Source organism: Oryzias latipes, chromosome 17 (genome assembly GCF_002234675.1).
Source record: "Oryzias latipes chromosome 17, ASM223467v1".
Taxonomy (NCBI): domain Eukaryota; kingdom Metazoa; phylum Chordata; class Actinopteri; order Beloniformes; family Adrianichthyidae; genus Oryzias; species Oryzias latipes.
In genome coordinates, this window is record NC_019875.2 from 5,027,056 (window position 1) to 5,048,370 (window position 21,315).

A 21,315-nucleotide genomic window follows, 5' to 3' on the forward strand; every position below is an offset into this window, starting at 1 on the left:
ATTGAAGGTAATGTGAATGTTTTAAGTAAAAATAAAACTAAAAATGCACAACGTGGTGTTGTCAAAAGGGGTGGAATCATACATGTCTTCTACCCACACCGTTGTTGTTTGATCTGCCTATTTTAAAATCTTATAAATAAATAAAAATGGAGACATTTGAATTGAAAATGTGTTTAACTCTTGCTTGGTGCTTGGTGGGTCCCATGTGTAGAGTCTAGTGATTCATTTGTTCTTGTTTCCTGAAATCATTTCCTGTCGTTAGTTATGTTGAAACGGGGCCTCAGGTGCAGAGGCGAAAGGGGAGGAGCCTGTCGGCGGAGCTCAGGTGTTCTGTTAGATCAGTGACGTTTTTTGTTTCCAGAGACCGATGCGGCTGAAAGGAGCTCTGATGTGGAGCTGTCCTTGGTGCTAAAGCCTCAAGCCAATTAATCTCTCTCACACACATCCTTCCTCCTCCTCCTCCTCCTCCTCCTCCTCCTCCTCCTCCTCCTCCTCCTCCTCCCTGCCCCCCTCCCTCCGGAGCTCTCCTGCCGGTCGCTTCACATTCTCCTCCATGTTCCTGTGCGCGTTTCTGGCTGAAAACCCCGCAGCACCACCACTGTCGACTTTCGGGCCAGAACGCGGAGGATGTCCGGCGGACAGCGGCTTGTTGTTGTGACCGGCGGGACTGGGCCACGCGCGGCCGCAGAGGCGCGCCGCCGCGGGGGGAACTGAGGCGCTGCCATGGTGGGACGTTCTGCTCCACCAAAGTTGGAGTTGTAAGAAGTATGAGCCGCTTCTGCAGAGGTAAGTTCTGCTCAACAGGCCAGCGTTTGGGGCGGGAAAGAAAGGAGCAGTGGAAGTTTGGGAAGAAGCTCCGCGTCCTGCTCGCTTTGCTGCTCTGAGGCCATAATCACCTGCTTAGGTTAATCTCCTGACAATCCCTTCTTCAAATGGACTTCATGAGAGGTCGGTGTTTTCTGCCATTTCTCTGAATTGTAAGACCCAAACCCTCGACGAGATGGATGCGCGTGTTTGTTTCTGCGACTTTCTGCTGGATCTGGCTGTACGTCAGTCTGCTGAGACTGAGAGCTTCCTGACAGGGGCCAGCGTCCTCAGGGTGTCCCACGAGGAGATGGACGGTCTAAAATTAACCCGCAGACCTGAGCCAGAGAACATTACACAAGCGGATAAAGATCTGACGGAGTCTGACGCTCTGCTGCTGTGGAGGACTCACCAAAAATATTCATCAGCCAAAACCTGAAGGGCCACATTTCCACATGTTCCAAGTCTGTGCTCGTTCTGCTGCGTTACAGCTGAGCTTTGCTGCTCAGTCAGAGCTATCAAAAGGGATAGATTACTATACTGCAGTTACTTTTATCATTATAGAGGGCTTGACGACAAATTAGCATTTACCTTAAATAATAGGCAACAACTGGACATTAATATCTTCTAAGGAAACAGTTTATTGTTGGTAAAGTGCTGATCTGTCCGTACCTCTGAAAAAGGCAGTATGGAAACTACAACCAATGACACAGAGGTCCCTTTTTCTTTAACATCATGTCATGATCTTTAAATTCAAGAAGATCAAAAAAGAAAAAAAAATCTGGAATAAAGTAAAACATTTTTTTGGAGACCAAACAGATTCATTTAGCTTAGCTCCTCTTACTGGCTAATCACATCGACTTAAAACAAAAGGAAGACGAACCAAAACCTGAAGTTCAAATAGTTTAAAACAAAGAAGCTACTACACAATGGCTGAAATGACTCCTCTTAGACGGACAGCTTTGAGCTTTTTTTGGGGTGGGGGCAAACGAAGTCATATGTATGAATGCAAAATTCATTTGCAGCATTTGGATCTACAAAACCAAACAGGAAATTTGGCTCAGTTATTAAAGTAATAAAAACTCAAAGTGGCTCTTTTATCTTTTGGATTTTCATCGTTTTCAGAAACGGTCTTCCTGATATTTCTGTTATGACTGAAGACTTATTGCACTGATGACACGTTCTTATGAATTATAGACATGGCAATGCTTTTTACCGCCACATTATCTCACAGTTCCAAATTAATTTTTAAAGCACCAGAATTTCCAAAACACGTGTGTTCATGTGACGCACATGTGCAATAAAGCACATTAGGACCGAACTGTAAAAAGCAAAGTGGATGTTTCTGATAGAATAAGCATGTATGCAGGGTTCTGTGAGCCGTGCTCGTTCTGTGCACAGAGGCTGACCTGTACCTGACCTCGACCACGGACACGTTCAACCGATCAGAGTAGCTACTGTTTCCTGGAGGAGTTCTGGGTTTGTAGATGGAAAGATGTGGGCTGGAACCAAAAAAGTGTTTCCCAAACCCCCACTCTGAAGGCTAAACTCCTCCATCTTCACACTAACCCAACGTTGACCTCCACGACAAAGTTTAGCCACATTAAGAGCGCATATTAGAGCCTGATCACACAGCGTGCATGGCGTGGGCGTGTGGAGTAATCAGCTGTGGATGGGACGTAATGGTCGTGGTTTTAGCATTTGAGTGGCATCGCGTTTCAGAAGTGTCACAGAATCAGCCCGGCGTAACCATGCGCTAAAGATAGATCCAGATCTATTCTGCTTCTGCAGCTGAAACCCCAACAAACAGGATCAATCAGACAAGAAGTCTGCCATTAGAAGGCAGATAGAGGCTGCTGGATTTTCAGAATAAAGCAGGCCTGTACCTAGTCTGCTCCTTACGGTCACCACCTGGAAGTGGCAGAAAACTTCCAGGTTCTAGTCATCCAACGAATAAACAGAACTGTCCTCAGAGAAGAACTCAAACGTCCGTGTTAAAATATGCTGAGATATAATAAAGCCCCCCCAATAACATGGTGGGAGCATCCTGGGTCTGCCATAACTCACTCACGGAGACCGTCAAGGGTTCAAACTCCTGATCGTCGGCCTTCCAGGAGGAAGGAACAGACAGAATCTGGGAGGCTGCGATTGATTGGTTTCTGCTCTGTTTTCCAGCTGTGGATTTCTCTGGGACTGCGTCAGCCTGAACAGCGTGGTGGGCCTGAAGAAACCCCCCCCCTCCGAACCGCCACCTCTTTTTCAGTCCCTCACCAGAACCACCTTGGTTTGAGGTCCTCCCCTCAGTCAGGCAGGCAGACCAATCATGACGGAGAGAGCGTCCTTCAGCACCCCTAAAACTGCCCCAAGGCCAACTGCAGCCCCCCTGCTCCCCCCCGAGCCCATCGATATTATCCGCACCAAGGCCCGGTCCCGGCGGGTCCGACTGAATGTGGGAGGTCTCATTCACGAAGTGCTGTGGAGGACTCTGGACCGACTGCCCCGGACTCGCCTGGGACGGCTGCGGGACTGCAACACTCACGAGTCGCTGCTGGAGATCTGTGACGACTACAGTCTCCCCGAGAACGAGTACTTTTTCGACCGGCACCCCATGGCCTTCTCCTCCATCCTGAACTTCTACAGGACAGGGAAGCTGCACATGATGGAGGAGATGTGCGCTCTGTCCTTCGGCCAGGAGCTCGACTACTGGGGAATCGACGAGATCTACTTGGAGTCTTGTTGCCAGGCCAGATACCACCAGAAGAAGGAGCAGATGAACGAGGAGCTGAGGAGGGAGGCGGAGACGCTGCGGGATAAGGAGGGGGAGGTGGAGGACCAGGGCTGCTGTCCCGATAAGAGACAGAAGCTGTGGGACCTGCTGGAGAAGCCCAGCTCCTCAGTGGCTGCAAAGGTAACCCTGCTGCACACCCCACACCAGTCCACCTCAGACTGGCCAGTCCCTGTCAGCAGGGGGATGGAAATGCCCCCCAGGCCAGATGAAGGGCAGCTCCAGGTTCACATGTTTACATGGAGATGCAGGGCGGCTTAATTGGGTTTGAATTTCTTCACTAAAGTACAAGCTTAGATCCTCTTAGATTTCCTATTTTTAAGATAAATCAATGAATTTCTCAGGTTTTTCTCCTCATAGAAGTGCTGGATCTTTTGTGCACTCGAGAACAGAAACGTAACTAAAGCCCCAAAGGTTTACGTTTTGTATTGTTACTTTGAAGAACAATTTCTGTGAGGTTCGGTCTTTGAGACGTTCTCCAAGGTTTCGTGACACCAGCAGCTCCTCTGAGATTTTTGCTGATGGTCACATCTTCCCTGGGGGGTGACCTGCAGAGGGAGGACTGATTCCTGTGGAAGAAAAGGAGGGAAACTATCTGAAGCATGATGGGTTCTCCTGCTGGCATCCACAACATTTGGTTCAGAAGCCAGAGTGAGGGGCAAGCACAGAGCATCATGGCATATTCCCAATCTGCCTACACAGAGCCAATCAATATACACTTGGAACATCCGAAGCACAAAATGTTGAAAAGTTAAGGTCAAATTAGTCAAATTATTATTTCTTTTTTCACATTCACGCACATTACAAGAAGTGGATACAGAAAGTAGAAATGAAGAAAAAGATGACGGTTTCTGCAGGAGCTGAGCTCTATTGGAATTAAATGTGTGGTTTTGTAATTCTTAAAGAAGCTCGCCGCCATACTTTCTGTTTGTCTTCTCCCGATTCACCTGAGCATGCATCCCCAGCTGTGCACAGATGTGCTCAGCTGTTGGGGCTGCTCCACAGTCACATGACTTCTCACCGTGGGATGTTGCGTTTGTGAACATCCACAGTCAACACCTTCACGCCAGCGCAGAGATGGACGTTGTTTCAGTGGTTGCCTCTAAAAATACCTCCAGGAGCCATGTGACCCCCCGTGGAACTGTGGTGTCAGCAGGAGGGAAGCGGCTTAGGCCGCCGCTCTGACATGCACCGTGCACTTCCTGGTGACAGGAGCTGATTAGAAACTCGTGCACTTCTGTGCACGTGGAAATGTTCCTTTCATTCAGTCTGAAAATGTCACATTCGACAACTTCATCTGCTCCCCCTTCACCTGCTGAGGAACTTGGGAGGGGGGGCAGCGGTTTTGACAGCAGAACGGCTTTCATGGTCACCTTCCCTGGACTGACAACCCCTCCCCCCACACAGAATGACTTAGGAGTACATCTTAATCCCCTCAGGGGCTTTCAGAAGGACTGCAGAGAAGCTAACTGTTGGCAGGTAGAATGGCATGTCCTGTTCACCAGACAACCTATGGGGGGGGGGGGGGGGGTGCGTCTGCACGGTTTTTCCATGGTAACCAGGAGGACATGATGGAGCATGTTCACATGTGCACACTAGGACCTATAAAGACCTGACTGTGATGAGGTGGATGTTTTGTTCAGCATCTGATCAGACATTTGCCCCTCACATTTGTCTGCTAACTTTTACCTTTCTGGAAAACATTTATGGATGTCACTTTGACAAAGTTATTACACACATAAGTCTAAGAAAGCAGTGGGTCTTTGTCCAAGCATCTAGAATAATGTAATACACCAGGGCGGAAAATAGGCTGGTCTGGTCCGTAGATCTGGCAGAGGTAGGCTGAATCGCCTGGAAGATCAGCTGTGTGGCAGAAAAGCAGCTGCAGGCTAAAGTTGGGAACCAGGCAGAACTTTATCTCCTTATTTTAGCGTCTTGGTGGTTTTTAGTGTCTTATTATTTCTGGAAAATGTGATCTACGTCCTTCTCTCCCCTCACATTATCCGCTAATTCTGTCACTTCCCTGAACAAAAGCTTTGTGTCGGTCGCCAATAGAGCAGCTGTTTAGAGTGAAAGACAAGAGCCTTTAGAGTATACTTTAAAAAAAAAACCTTTCTTTCAACCTTTTTACTTTTCCATGCACAGCAGCAGCACGTGATTTGCGTGTTTTTGGTTTTGTTTTACACATTTTATTTTGTATTTAGTGGTTGCATTGTTTTGTGTTGTATTGCTTCAAATTTGTGTCAAAAGGGAAAAAGCTAAAATTTTATATACTAGTTAAAAGCTGAAAGGTAAAATAGCTGTTTGTTTTTATTATTTATTTTGAACGTTTATTTACAGTCAAGATTTATTCTCAAAGCATTTATCTGCATTAAGGGTGTAACAATTCATTTGAACATAATTAATTTCATAATTTGTGGTCGCTGACACGATTCATATTCGATATTGATTCAATATATATCGATCCGATCCTCTGACCTAAAGTGGATCCAGATCATCTTCATCCAAACTTCCAACAGTCAGACTCAGACAGAAATTCCTGCTACTGAACAGTGAAGTTTTCCAGATTCTTGGATTTCTTCCAGATCATCAAGTGGAAATGAAATCTGTGTCCAAACAAACAAGTAAACTAGAATGAATGTCAAATCCATTCACATGTTAGTTTCCTAAAGTTCACCCCACTGTTGTTTTTCCACATCCAAAGAATCCAAAGGGAAGATTCTAGACACTGGATGGTCACATGACTTTATTTAAAGTCTTTCCACACATTGGACTGGAATGATGGACTGATCCGTGTTCATGACGTCACATGAGTGTTGTCTGCTGTGATTGGTTGTTTTTACCTTAGAGTAAATAAACCTACAGTACCTCAATCAAAATGGAATCTAGGATTGATAATAATCAATTTATTTCATTTTATAAAATGATTTTATAATGGTATAGTTTGATTTGATTCAGCATTTCATCCTGAACCCCCCACATGTCTGAATCCAGCTGATCCACACACACATGTGAACAGGACCAACAACCATGACAACTGCAGCACAAACACAGTTTGTGACCAAAACTCTACAATCAGAAATGAGTTTTTATGAAAAGCAAGTTTTTGTTTAACAAGTTTCACAAGACAAGTCCATGTTTAAAGCAGCCTGAATGCACACTACAGTTCTTACAATTATTCATCAACAGATGTTACTATTTTTTATTTAACTGTGACTCAGAGAGTCAGTGAGGGAGGGAAAAAGACACAAACCAAAGTGAAAAACTAAAGTCATTTATTTCACTCCAACTCAGTTTTGGGGGAAAATTGGTAAAATTCCCAGAATTCCAAGACTCATTAATACATAAATATGTATTTGTAATCTATTTTGTTTTGAAATAGAGCCAAAAAAGAGAAGCTAACATGAGTGGAACATGAACTCTGGCTGCAGCATTTTTTATTAATTAGAGGTAGAGTTGTAACGATTAATGGACTAAATCCATTTATATTGTCAACCAGATGGATCTGTCAAATTAACTTATAGCATCATAAAATCATTTCAAAATGAAACAAATTGATTATAATCGATCTTGTAAAATAACATTTGCATTGAGACACAGTAGGTTTATTTGACCCTATGGTAAAAACGACCAGCAAAGTCATGTGACCATCCAGTGTCTAGAATCTTCCCTTTGGATTCTCTGGATGTGGAAAAACAACAGTGGGCTGAACTTAGGGAAACTAAAATGTGAATGAATTTGACATTCATTCTAGTTGACTTGTTTGTTTGGACACATTTCATTTCCACTTGATGATCTGGAAGAAATCCAAGAATCTGGAAAACTTCAGGAATCTCACTGCTGGAAGTTTAGATGAAGATGATCTGGATCCACTTTAGGTCAGAGGATCAGATCGTTCAAAATGAACCAAAATCAACTGTAAATGATATGAATCGAATCGTTGTTGACATGAGTTCTCACACCCCAAACCAGAGAAGAAAAATAAAATCGCAGCATTAAAACCATGAAGGAAGAAATGATTAAACTACCTTCTCTGCGTCTCTCTGACAGAATGTTTTAGAAAAACTGCAAGGATGAAGGACAGCACTGTTAGAAACTTCATTTATGTGGAATCGAAAGTTGAGTCTTTATCAAAAAACCCAGAAATTTCCAGAAGTTAGAACAAAGTTCTAACTTTTAGGAGGTTCTTCTCCTAATATTCATTGCCCAGCTGACAGACAGTCTTGACACCCCCCTCCTCAGTCATTTTAAAAAGCCCATAAAAGAAAGTCTTTAGATTTAAAAGAGAGGAAGATTTTCAATCAAAGGTTCAAAGCTTTTCTTACAACAGACACTAAACAGACAAGACCCATCACTTTTCAGATCAGAAAAGCTGTCAGTGTTTTATCAGTTTATGAACCAACAAAATGCTCTAGTGCCACATCCAACAAAGTTGCCATACTAGAGATGCCCTGCCCTGGAGAGAGGCAGCCTCCCTCCCAGTTAAAACATGTGATCATGGTTCGTCTGAGGGTTGTGTTTGTGTCATGACAGTTGGGTTTGTCAGTAGTTCTTCATTCGCATTAAGATTTAAACAACTGGAAATTCTAACTCAATCTTTCTGTTGTGGTCAAATGAATTCATCCGTACGACGTAACTGATCCAAAACAGCAGATAATGAAAAATAACACATACAAAAGAAGTGTCCAGCAAGACGTTGTAGAGTCTAATGGAAGGAAGGAAATGTCTGTGAAAGCGCTCCTTCCTGACTCAAACCAAGTTTCAACTTGAAGCTCCCCGTCTCACATCCCAATGACCGTTACTTTCTGCACAAACCAAGAACAGTTTCATCAAGATGAGTGCAGCAGTTTAGCCTCTAACTTCCCCAATACCGGCACTGTTACCGGCACTGATACTTTATCTTGAAATATTTGTTTCTCAAAAGTTTTTGGGAATACAAAATTTTTGGTTCTTAAAGTGTTTAATAAAAAACTGGACCGAGACGTTCAGCAATTTGAACAGAACATACATCAAATAAAGAACATTGAAATTAGTAATGGTATACTACAATAAGAATAAGAAGGAAACAGTAATTAGTACAGCATTTTCAAAAAGCTACTACAATGTCACAAAAATAAAAAACAGCAACACCACAAACATATTTGTAAAATAGAGGCATTAATAATATAACAAAGCCTCTAGTAAAAGCTTAAACAAATCAATACTGTAATACAGTTAAGTATATCATATTAGTTGTCACTTACCTACGTAAGTGAGTGAAATGTTTTCTCCACCTTTGACCTGTTGCTGTGCTGTTTACACAGACAGACAGTGTTGCCAGATGGGGCAGTTTCCTGCTCCAAAAGGGAGGGTTTTTGCTCAAATTGGGCTGTTTTTCGACCAATCTGGCAACACTGCCGACAGATAAACACCCAAAAGTGTCGATCGCATCACGCTAGTATCAATACTTCACCTTCGTATTGATACTCAAATTGATCTGCCCACCCTTAGTAAACATGAAGTAATAAACAAAATGCAAACATGACATAAAAATTAGTTTAGTAAAAAAATCAACAAAAAAGCACAAATCTTTGCACCTTAGTTCCATTTCTCCTCCTGATCCTGCTTTGATTTTCTGTTTTTTTATTTACCTTTTTGAAGTCGTTTGACACTTTGTGTGTTTTGTAAAATGTTACTTTCACCACAAAGTGTTATTATTACTATTATTTTGACTATAATTATTACATTTTAAAACACAAAAAATTATTTATTTATCAAACAAAAATTCTGACACGAGCCCCTTCAGAGCTGAGGGGGGTCAAAGTGAGCGCGCTGGATTGGTCAGCAGATGACCGTGTGTGCGTGTGTTTGAAACTAAAGCTCATATTCATAGACATACACAGGCAGGAGCGTCTGCAGAAAAAGCAGCTTCCAGAAATACATTCCCTCCTCATATTGATCCAGGTTCAGCTTTCTCCGCTCCCTTTAACCGCTACTTGGATGTCTTTAGTTTTTTTTGACTTCCTTCTTTCCTCTCAAGAGATGAGATACATGACCTCAGCAAAAAGGGGTAAAAATCCACCGAAGCGAAGTCTGAAGCCGGGAAAAGTGAGGCTGGAGTTTGACCTGTCACTTTTCTTGAACTGAAGAGGCAGGTCACATGGAGGAGAGTGACAGATTGAATATGAGAGATGCTGTGGTATGAAAAGAGTTTGCCTAAAAGGATCTAAAGATAAAGATGAGCTGTGGCTTGATGAAGGCCTGCATCACTAATGTAGACCGCTGTGATGAAGACGAGCAATACTGATCCGATGAATCTCAAATGTCAGGCTTCGATTAATTCTTTCTCCACTGAGCTGCTTCCAAAGCAGCTTGAGTGTTCCTGGTACTTCTTAAAATCTGTCCTGAGCGCCAAGGTCACAGCGTTTGGCATCCATTAAGCCATTAAGATGCTGAAGAAGAACACACGGTTCTCTCTCCTCCTTGGCTCCATCTATCTTTCACACTGCTGGCCTCTGTGGGGGCTCCTGGTTCCATGCTGGGACCTGGTTTAGGCTCAGTTTGACGCCTTACAGGATTCGCTAGGAAGCCAGTAGAGTTCAGAGAGGGCAGCGGAGCAGCAGAGCAGACGTGACTCTGGGAGCACGCGTCGCACATGAGCACAGGAACGGGTTCAGATGTGGCTAAAATCCCTCTGGATGTGTTTTATTCTGTTGGAGGGCTGAGCCTAAAGCTGGAGTTTCTGCCATGACATCTGTGAGCGAGACAAACCTAAACTGTTGAGCTTAAGCTCACAAAAAGAAAGAATAGGATGTTTAGGGGTCTGGAGGAAGCAGCTGAATGGATTCCCCTGGTCAGGGTGTTGGGGGGGCAATAATATACATAAAAGACAAATAAGAACGCAACAAAACACAATTCCAAAAATGAGAGTTTTTAGTTGGCATTTCAAACTGCTAAGGTCTAATATCATCCGCAATTCTGCTGGAATGTTGTTCCATAACTGAGGGCCGGCGATGGAAAAGCACGATCACCGCAGTGTTTCTGTCATGACCGGAGCACACGAAGCAGATACTGAAGCCTCAGACCAACTAATAAATATTTAGATCATATTTTGATCTGCTTTCATCCAACCACTTTAGTTTTACTGATGCAGCAGGAAGAACCCATCTATTGGATTTTAAGTGAAGTTAACCCTTGTGCTATCCTAGGCACTTTAACATTGGGAGTTGGGTCATCTAGACCCACTAGACAGTGCGTTGAACCTTTTTTCTTCAATGATTTGTGATCTTCACTGGTGTCCATGGATTACATGAAATCTTTCCACCTTTATCCACCTTTGTCATGGTAGGGAGAACTCGTCAATGCAAGGGTGGGGTCATCTAAGGTAGCACAAAGGTTATAAACAACAACAACTTGCATTCAAATCAGATCTAACAGTTTGCACTTTAGGGATGCAACATCAAATCAAGCCAAAAACACCATAAAACCCAAGTGATTTGTTGCATTCCTGCTGCGTACCAGTATGTTTACACGGAAAATGTCAAACAATTGTTGTGTGGAATTTAAAATTGTGTGTTTATTATTTTATTACATTACACAAGGCTTAGCATGAGCCAACTGAAAGGTGTTCCTTCATTGATAGTTTCTTATAGGTAAATTTAAAAAAAGAATTTTAGTGAGGTTTTTGTTTTTGTTGTAAAACACAAATGACACATCGAACCAAAAGAAATCCGTGACAGAAAGTGAATCGTTCCGACCCTACTATCCATCCTGGGGTTTAGATTTTTTTTGTTTATTCTTAGAAGGTTTATATGGATATTAGGTCTGCACTGATTTCCTAAACAAATGTTTTACCCCTGACTAAATTTGTTGTTGTACTTCCAATCTTAAAGGATTTCTAACAACTTCCTGGAAAAAGGCCGGAAAATACGCCATGAAAACAAATATTCTATTCCAAACAGTAAACTGTGTCAACACACTGGAAAAATTGACTGAAGCAGACAAAGAAGAAATATGCTTTAAAGCAACAAAAAAAAGTCTCCAATCTTAATTCAGTAATAATTTCATTCATTCATCTTCTGAACCGTTTTTTCCCTTTCGGGGTCACTTGTGGGTGAAGCCAAGGGACATCCTGGACGGGTCGCCAGTCTGTCACACACACAATTTAGAGAAACCAATGAACCTCTGAAGCATGTTTTTGGACGGTGGGAGGAAGACACCACAAGGCCTTTAAGGAGCCTCAAACTTAATGATTAACAAATGACAAAGCTGGAAAGTAATCTTTCTATGATTACTAGAACTTTAAAAATACTACTCCATTCATGAACTTATTTATGTTTAATAAACCTTTCCCCCATGATAAATCGGCTACATTTTGGGTCCTGCACCACCAGTTCCTTGACAACAGTGTTATGAAGCTGACCAAGTTACACAGCAGAAAAATGGGAACAAAAGAAGTTAAATCGAACTTTAAGGCCGTGTCACACAGCCACTCTGCACATATTACACGGGCAAAGATTAGTCATACTTGAATATACGTGGAAAAAATGAGAAAAGTTGTGGTCTTTGCATGAAATTTTCACAGATGAATCACAATTGAAGCATGTTAAACCAAGGAAGAAGTACAAACAAACAATGCAAAGAACACGTAAATCGACATAGAACATTAACATGAATGATTATTGAGCTGTTTATATGCAATTCCTGACTGATTCGTGCATCAATTGTGTAATTTGAACATGAGATGTGCACCGTATACATGATATAAAAGTTATACATCGGTGGTACATGGGTAAAAAGTCTGTCAGATAAAGGAAAATGAAAGACACAATGCATAAAAATCACGCGCATTGTGTGAGATTTACATTATAAATAAAGGAAAATGGCCGACGAATTATGCATCAACAGAAATTAACAGAAGCCTGAACCTTCCGGCACAAAGTGCGTTAATTCTGAAAATGCACACTCACTTCAAAGGCCTTTAACTCACTTATGCCACGGTCACTTTCAAAAGAAATAAATATTCAACCAGTTTTTGGTACTTCATTCCTGTTATTATTCCAGTTTAGATGGCTTTCTTCGCAAAAAAGCGGACTATGTGTTACGTGGTGCGGTGCGTTGTCATGTTGTCAGCACCGATCTCATCTGCAGCGGCAAAGGACAGCAATATCTATGCTGATGGTCACGATGGGTAAATAAAGCATCAGTTCAGAGAGAACGTTAATCTCTAACCGCTTGTTTGTGTCCAGATGATGAAGATGAAGGTTGTTTTAAAGAAGCCACCGCAGAGATACAGAACATTTAAGCTAGCTGACCGGAACTACTTTTTTATATATATATTGCAATTTTCACTGTGGATTATCAATTTATAATGCAAACCCAGCAGCCAATCAGAATCGAGTATTTACCTGGACCATGGTATAATGGTGCATGAAATACATAAAATATGCGCAAACTTCGTAATTCTCAACTGACCATAAATTCTGAACAGCTCAAAACCGAATTCACGTAAAGACCCGTCGGCAGAAACACTCTATGGACATCTGCGCACGTCGACGAATGACGAACGCAAGAAACACGTATGAACGACGTAGATCACGCATCATGCATCACAAAAGACCAAAATTTCATACTAAATGTATGAAGAGGCTGTGGGACACAGTCTTTAGTTTTGCCCCAACCTTTGTACCCTTCACTATTAGTGCATAGATTTTATAACAAGCTGTCAAAAAATTGTTAACAAATATTTAACATCAAACTATTGAGTAAATATCAATGGTGATGGTAACTTATTGCAGGCCTTCCTGTGGCTCCTTGTTGTCAGATGAAGGATTTCCACAACACTTTGTATTTTTTAAACACAAACTAAATAAAAGATACGTTTCTCAGTTCATCTTCCTGAACCTGAACTCTGTGGAATCAAGTTGTTCCACGTTGCAATGAAAATGTTGCTGAATGTCAGAGTGAGACAGAGATCATTAGCGGCTTTATGCCGATTCACTCTGCCCTCTGTGAAACTGAGTCGGGTCTCTGTGAAGAGGTCGTGAACCCCGGGGTGGCCTTCTTCTATCTACAACAACACAATAACATTCATGTATTTCATCTTCTTTCTTGGGGTTTCCAGCTATTGATTTATTCTGTTCTGAAAGGAAAGAATGAGTAACCACTTCTGACCTCTCTCTATCCTTTCTATAGTTAGCAGCACAATCCTATTACAGTTATCCTGGAATGTCCTAGCAGAAGCTGCAGAGGAAGACTTCAGGCCCTCATGCTTCTCCTGCCACAGTTTCAATGTTTCACAACTTTCGGCCCCATTTCAACATCACATCTCTTTCTATTTTTAAATGAAGGATAAAAAAAAGTCTGGGCCCTGCTCGTTCATCCGTCATCCGTACCATAAAATCCAACAATGAAACACAAAGAGACATTTTTTTCCAACATTCAACCAGGTTCCAAAAACGTTCCTGTAAGCTACCATTTCAAAACGCCCAACTGTTTGACCAAGAGACAAAGAACAAAGAGAGTTAATGTTCCAAGTGGCAATTTAAGCAATTCTTTTTGAATCTTTCCAAGTTGAACACGGCAGACGTGAAACACTCAAAGAACAGATAGAAAATGCAAAGTTGGTTTGTTGAACTTGATCACTCAGACCCTTAGAATTCGGGATCGTACCCAATTTCTCCAAAAAGATGTCAGCAAAATGTGTTTTTGTTCACACATCTTTAGTTTATGATTCATTTTATTTTTTAAATATTTTTAGAGGGTTTATTTTTTACTTTTTTTTACAACGGAAGCGGCAAACACAAATATGTTACCATAGTTTTCATTCTGAAACTGGACAATATTGAAATATTACAGAGAACATCCTAGTTTTTTTTTTAGCTAAGGAGTGTCAGTTTTCTGTCACCCGTCAAAGCGTCAAAGCTTCTGTCTTAGAGCTGCACAGAGGAAAGCAGCAGATATTTGAGCGACGTCCTCTAGGAAGATGAGACCAGACTGGGAAGGTCAACAGCAGCACATCTGCACAAACAACTAAAGCCTACTGTTGGGCACGGTGGTGGTGGGTTGATCATGTGGACTGATCTGCAGCCACACCACTCTGTAATCAGATTATTCAAATGTCAGGCCGTGAGACAAATCCTGTAAAATTATAGTGGAAAATAGCCAAATCAACGTTTGTTCCTCCCTGAAATCCAGAGTTCAGAGAGGTGTGAATCTTTACCTGAATGCTGCGGTGGGACCTGAAGAAAACTGGACGTGTGAATCCCCGAACCCTCATGTAACTGAAGATATCTAAGCTCTCCATAAGGATGGGAATGTGTGTTTCATTCTGAAGGACAGACCTCATTCTGGTTGGGACATTTTAAACTTCACTAGGAAAGTTCTGATTTGATCATGTTGGAGGATTAACAAAGATGAGCCTGATGTGTCTTCTTTAACCTAAAGGCCCGTACACACCGGGACAAATTTCGCGCGCGATTTTCGCAGACGTTTAACGCCTCGTTACTAAACAAAGGGCACCAATGTGAGTGTGCACACCGACACGAAAAAACGCAACGCGTCAAAGCGTCACTTTTTAAAAAACGCCTCGGGTTCGTTTTTTTGGTTTGACGCATCGCGTCAAAATCTATTCGACCAATGAGAATGGCGCTTTTGCACACGTGTCTGGAGCCTCTGAAGTTACAGTAAAACACCACTTGGGGGCGCTCAAACACAAAACTGCCTTGCTGAGCACACATACCAGCGAAGAAGATAGACGCCGAGTTGCATCTACACAGCCGCGATGAAATAATGACGGACATTCTAAAATATCCCCGAACCAAGCACCAGTTGGAGCTACTGGTGTTTGAAATATTCATGTTTTCTTTGTATGATTCTGACAAGCGTGTAAATACTTGCTCTCTTCTTCTGAGTGAAATGCGACTTTAAGATGCGTAAAGTTGCGCAGCGCCACCTTGTGTACAGGAGTATTTCTGTTTACATTAAGCGCCATCTAATGTCAGGGAAGGAAATTGCATGTTCGCTCGGCTCATCGCCAGCGAAAGTCTCCTGGGTGTGAACACAAAAAACGTGGCGAAAAACGCTGGCGAATAACGCCTGGCGAATATTCGTCCCGGTGTGTACGGGCCTTAAAACTACACATTTTTGCATCCAGTCGCTACAAACACTCAAAGTTCAGACTGGATCTACTGAGGACCTTTGAGTACATTTTCAGGAAATAGTTGTTCTCTTCCTTATTGGTTCATTATTATTTTCCAGTAATATATGCTGCTTTTAGGGGAAATCTGAGGTTACAACCACTTAGAGCAAAGATCAAAGGCAAACAACTGTCAAAAAGAAAGTTGTTTTCCTAAAACATCCCATCCTGAGTGGACGGTTGTGCTTCAAACTCATGTTCTTGTTGGTGCAGTCAAACTTTAAAGTGATGAATTACAGATAAAATATTATTTCAGGAAATGCAGTTCTTAAATATTCCAGGGTTCAGTTGATTTTATTTCAAACTGAATGCAATATAGAGTGAATGATAAAGCAACGAAAAACTTCACTTGTTGTCTGTTCAATTTACTCCATGAAATGTGCAAACTAACAGCTCAAAGCTGACAAAGAAGAGAAGAAGACACAAACATCTTTGACTATCAATATCGCTTTGGATCCAAGACGGTGAACGGTTTTTCTGCCACAGTCCTAAAGAAAGTTTCTTCTTTGTCTTACAGATTCTGGCTGGGATCTCCATTCTCTTCATCATCATTTCCACCATCTCTTTATCCCTCAACACTCTCCCTGAGCTTCAGGTCGTGGATGAGTTTGGTCAGTTCAGCGACAACCCCAGTCTGGCACACGTGGAGGCCATTTGCATTGCCTGGTTTACCATGGAGTACTTGCTCCGCCTGCTCTCAGCTCCCGACAAGTGGGATTTCATCAAAGCTCCGCTGAACATCATCGATTTACTGGCTATTCTGCCTTACTATGTGACCCTCTGCCTAACGGAATCCAACAAGAGTGTGATGCAGTTTCAGAACGTGCGCCGTGTGGTCCAGATCTTCCGGATTATGAGGATCCTTAGAATCCTAAAACTTGCGAGGCACTCTACAGGCCTGCAGTCTCTGGGTTTTACTTTGCGAAGAAGCTACAATGAGCTGGGTCTGCTCATCCTCTTTTTAGCAATGGGCATTATGATCTTCTCCAGTTTGGTGTTCTTTGCTGAGAAAGACGAAGATTCCACCAAGTTTACCAGCATCCCTGCGTCCTTCTGGTGGGCCACCATTACAATGACAACTGTTGGGTATGGAGACATTTATCCACAAACCCTGTTGGGCAAGATCGTAGGGGGACTCTGCTGTATAGCTGGAGTGCTGGTCATTGCTCTCCCCATCCCCATCATCGTCAACAACTTCTCTGAGTTCTATCGAGAGCAAAAGAGGCAAGAGAAGGCCATCAAGAGGAGAGAAGCTCTAGAAAGAGCCAAGCGAAGTGGAAGCATTGTTTCCATCAACCTAAAAGATGCGTTTGCTCGTAGTATGGAACTCACTGACATCTTAGTGGAAAAACGAGAGGACAGTAAATGTCCAGTTGACAACCACCTGTCCCCGAGTCGTTGGAGCTACCACAAGCATTACTCCAACACAGAGACGTGCAGCCCTGGAAAGTCCCAACACTACCAAGAAGTCTTCCAGCAGCCCTCCCCTGGGCGAGGAAAACTGTCCCCTAACAGAGCCACTGCACAACCCTTCAGCATTAGGGAGGCAGAGGACGGTTCGAGAAGAACAACTAACATCACAGGAGAGCGAGAAAAAATGATGCAGGAGCAGATGGGCATTCAGGTTTTGACCTCCTTCCAAACACCTAAACAGGGTTCTGCTGGAAAAGGCTCCAACATGGCTGACGAGCTGTCTTTGGAGAGGGGAGAAAGGAGCTCTCTTCTCCCAAGGGTTGAAGGAGGTCAGACTGCTCCCAGGCAGCAGCGCATCCCCCCTCCTTTGGATCTAAGTAAGATCAGCGCCACTGAAGCCAATCTGTGTTCAGACATCATCCGGCCAGGAGCCATCATCAAAGAGGGCTTGTATGAGTTTTTGTCCAATCCCAAAGAAGGACCTTTGACCTTACAGGGCTCAGACAGCTGTTCTGTGGCAGCCGACAGCGTCTGCAGCTCTGCGCAGGACCACAGCGGCCCTCACAAAAGGAAAGTCCTCAAGGTGGATTTCATTGAATCCCATGATGACATTCTTATGGCAGTGATGACTCCTGTGGCCACCTCAGCCCCCGTCGGTTCAGCAACGTTTGACGAACTGCTTTCTGATGACATGATTTCCAGAATCTCTGCCTCTCCCAGCTCTGTGACACACGACGCAAATCCTCAACCCTCGTCTCTGGCCCCGCAACCTGTCAGTCCAGGCAGCCCTCAGGGGGGAGGGGAGGGCTCAGTGGCCAGGAGCTTAGAAGGTGAAGGACAGCTCATGGGTTTAAGTCATCAAGGGAAAAATCACATGGAGAAGTCTGCTGTTGTCTCCAGCAGTGGTTTCAGCCCACTGGCATGTAAAAGCGCCGCAGTCAACTGCTCTCAGGAAATGGTAACAATGGAAAGAGCAAATGATGGAGCTGAACAGGAAGAAGAAGCACAGACTGGGGACAAAGGAGAAAATCATATTGCTGTTGATGGAAGCCTGTCACCAGCTTGTGAAACTAGCATGTGAGCTCAGAAGGAAAGACTGAATGACAGAGACGTGCTCAGACACCATCACCTGAACTGTAATGGCACAGCTGTTTTCCTGGAGAGAAAAACACTCGTCTCATTCCAGAGGGGAAGTGTGCTGCTGAAAGATTACGCCGCTGACGCGTGCCATCCAGAAGCTCAAGTCTACGCCTTCTGGTTCTACTAAAACCAGCACAAGCGTGTGGTCTTCCCATGCTGTGACACTCAGGCTGAAGGAAAACAAGGCCTGGGCTTAGTGGTCTGATTTGTGAACATCCTCAGGATCAGGTGTCAATCATGCCTGCTTCAAAGCCAATTGATCAAAATGAACACCAAAGAAAGAGACAGCACAAAAATACTTATTTTTTATATTAATCAAAGCAAATTAAAAAAAAACTTTTCTTCAGGTTTTTAAAATTACAAACAAATTATGGACCTCATTAACACTGCTGTCACTCAGTCAAAACATGATTATATTATGAAAAAAAAAAGAAACACAACAAGGGGTTGGTATTTGTTTTGTCTTATGGCTCTTTAGATACTTGTTTACTTTTTGCTTTTATTGCTATTTTTTTCTATCACATTTACCCGCAGTGACTGCAGGATTTCCAGTCAAAGATACAGAAAACAAAGATTGACCTTTGTTTATATGCACAACATATTGCACACCATTCAGATCCTAAATAAGAGGACACCCGTTCAACAGGGGGGGCTCCATGCTGTTGGGGGGAGAACTGTGGCCCACCACAAATGTTGTAGTCATGTTTGGATTCCTTCTTTGTGGGTTTCACCAGCTGTAACCTACTGTCCTCAGGCATGTGGTTTCACTCTTACTGGTAACCCATCTGTGTAGGCAGATGGATGGATGGATGGATGGATGGATGGATGGATGGATGGATGGATGGATGGATGGATGAACAGGTAAAAGTATGGGTGGGTGGATAGTTGGATGGGTGGATGAATGGATCAATGAACAAGTAGATGTATGGACAGATTGAATGGATGGACGGACAGAGGGACTCGATGTTGGCATGGAGAAGAATGCCGTACGCGTTGGTGTGTTCTTCCGGGCAAGAAGATCAAACATGAAGAAGTGCTGTAAGAATTTTTTTTCTGGTCTCTGTGAGACTATTTCTTAAGGGATTGCTCTGTTGCATCTGAAACTGGGCCTGACTGAGTACCACTGAGCAAACTAGAGTCAGTATTGCACTTACAGCAGCACGTGGAAGCTGTGAGTGACTTTATTAAACACAATGAAACACCCTTAACTCACAGTGAGGGAGAAGGTTCCCCTTAGCAGGAGGGAGCTTTGACAGGGAGCACAAGAACACGTTTGCTTAACAAAGGGTAATAGTGCCCCCTACTGGCATTCTTATGATACAGTGATTCTCCATTTTTCTGCAACCAGCAGCATCTTTGTTTGTTTTAATGCTGATCAGCTAAGTGTCAGTCAGTATCAGTCAGTTCATAATGGACCAATCACAGGCTGATAGCATGGGTCACTTTCCAGACAAGATCAAGAGACTTCTGCAGAGTTGTGGAAGTTTGAAACCCTGTGCCTTTTCATAAATTCATTTATGAGAAGGTGGAAGAATACTTGTAAAAAAACAACTATTTTCTTTTTTTTTGGTCTTTTCCTTCTTTTTGATTGTTCTTGTGTAGATGTTTTGTTTTCACATCCTAAGGTTTGTAGAATTCCTGCGTTGTTTTATTGTTCTACCTGCTTTGTTCTGATCTGCTCAGACCTCAGCTCAAATAGTGGTCATGGTGTTGTCCCATCATTCCTGCACATCATGCTTGGTAAAAGGCAGTGAAACTCATTGAGTCATGGGATTAGAATGAGCACTGTTGTCATAGGGAGGTCCCAACATCACTGTTTATGATACTGTGGAGTTGCAAACAACAATTGGACTTAGATGATAGATCTTGAGTGTGGACGTGATCCAGCAGTAACTTCTTAGTCCTTTCCGCAGCCTTTGCCAAGTGCTCCACTCCTAAAAAGCACAAATAAAAAAATACCGTAAAAAAACTGTACAGAAAAATTAATCTAAATGTTATTTTTATGTAGAAAGAAGCTGAGACCAAGTGAGAAACATCGCTGTGTCCAGCAGCACAACTGTTCAAAAATCGCTTGATAGTCAGCAATAATCATCGCACTCTTTGTCATGTTACTGATACTGTTAATAGAAAGTAGGAACCAGAGCTGGGCCATTTTAGTGTGAGGCCAGCTCTAACAAAAACTTTCCATTATGTGAATAAAGGCTGGGATGTTCTGCAAACATCAACAATACCTGAGCTGATGGTTTTCCTAGAATCCCTTCAAGTCTCTCACAGGTTTTCCGTGTTCTCGTCTGCTGATGGTGACATCTGTCAGTCATGAGAACGGTGTCCCAAAAGGGTCACGAAGATCAAGACCGAGCCTGTGTGACAGTGACAGCTCTGTTAACAGCTCAGACTGTTGCTCCTTGAACGGTCATCGTCTAAAAAGGTACCACCGCGAAGTATAGGTCCTCTGGAAAACATCATTTCTCAGCTACAGAACAGGAAATAGGCAATGCTCAACCTCAGGCTTTCAAAGTGTTTTTACTTTTGCCTCAATTGAATGTCCACATGAATAAAAGCACGTGTCGTAGTGTGTCCTAAAAGTTGGTGTGCATTGCTGCAGCATGATAACACAGATGGGTCACATTACAGTCCTCCACCCATATCTTCAGGTTGTTTGACTGTAGCGCGCAGTCACCATGACCGTAGAGAATTGTTGTCAGGAAACTGTTGTTTCCTGAATGCTGATTAAATAAAAATCTTAATGGAGGTGATTTTTTTGGTATTCCTTTAAAGAAGCTTCACTGTGTCTCTCACAAAGATGTGTAGTAACAATAGTAGGTCCTTTCCTGAGCCTTTAGATGGTTTAACAACAGCCATTATGGCTGTCTGTGCAGTTAAACTATGAGCACAACTCAAATCTAAACCACAACCAGCATCCACTTTGTTATAAGTTTGTACATATACCAACGCTGAAATAAACTAATCAAACCCAGGATTTGCTAAATAAAAGTGT

At 42.8% G+C, this 21,315-nt stretch overlaps 1 protein-coding gene across 1 annotated transcript; it reads left to right on the forward strand.

Annotated features, from left to right (window-relative positions):
• The first annotated feature begins 495 nt into the window (after positions 1-495).
• LOC101155143 (potassium voltage-gated channel subfamily B member 2-like) lies at positions 496-21,073 on the forward strand. The gene is made up of 3 exons (XM_004078713.4): positions 496-786; positions 2,980-3,712; positions 16,282-21,073. The coding sequence occupies exons 2-3, from the start codon at positions 3,128-3,130 to the stop codon at positions 18,256-18,258; spliced, it is 2,562 nt and encodes an 853-aa protein (XP_004078761.1). The 5' UTR covers positions 496-786; positions 2,980-3,127; the 3' UTR covers positions 18,259-21,073.
• Positions 21,074-21,315: the final 242 nt, after the last annotated feature.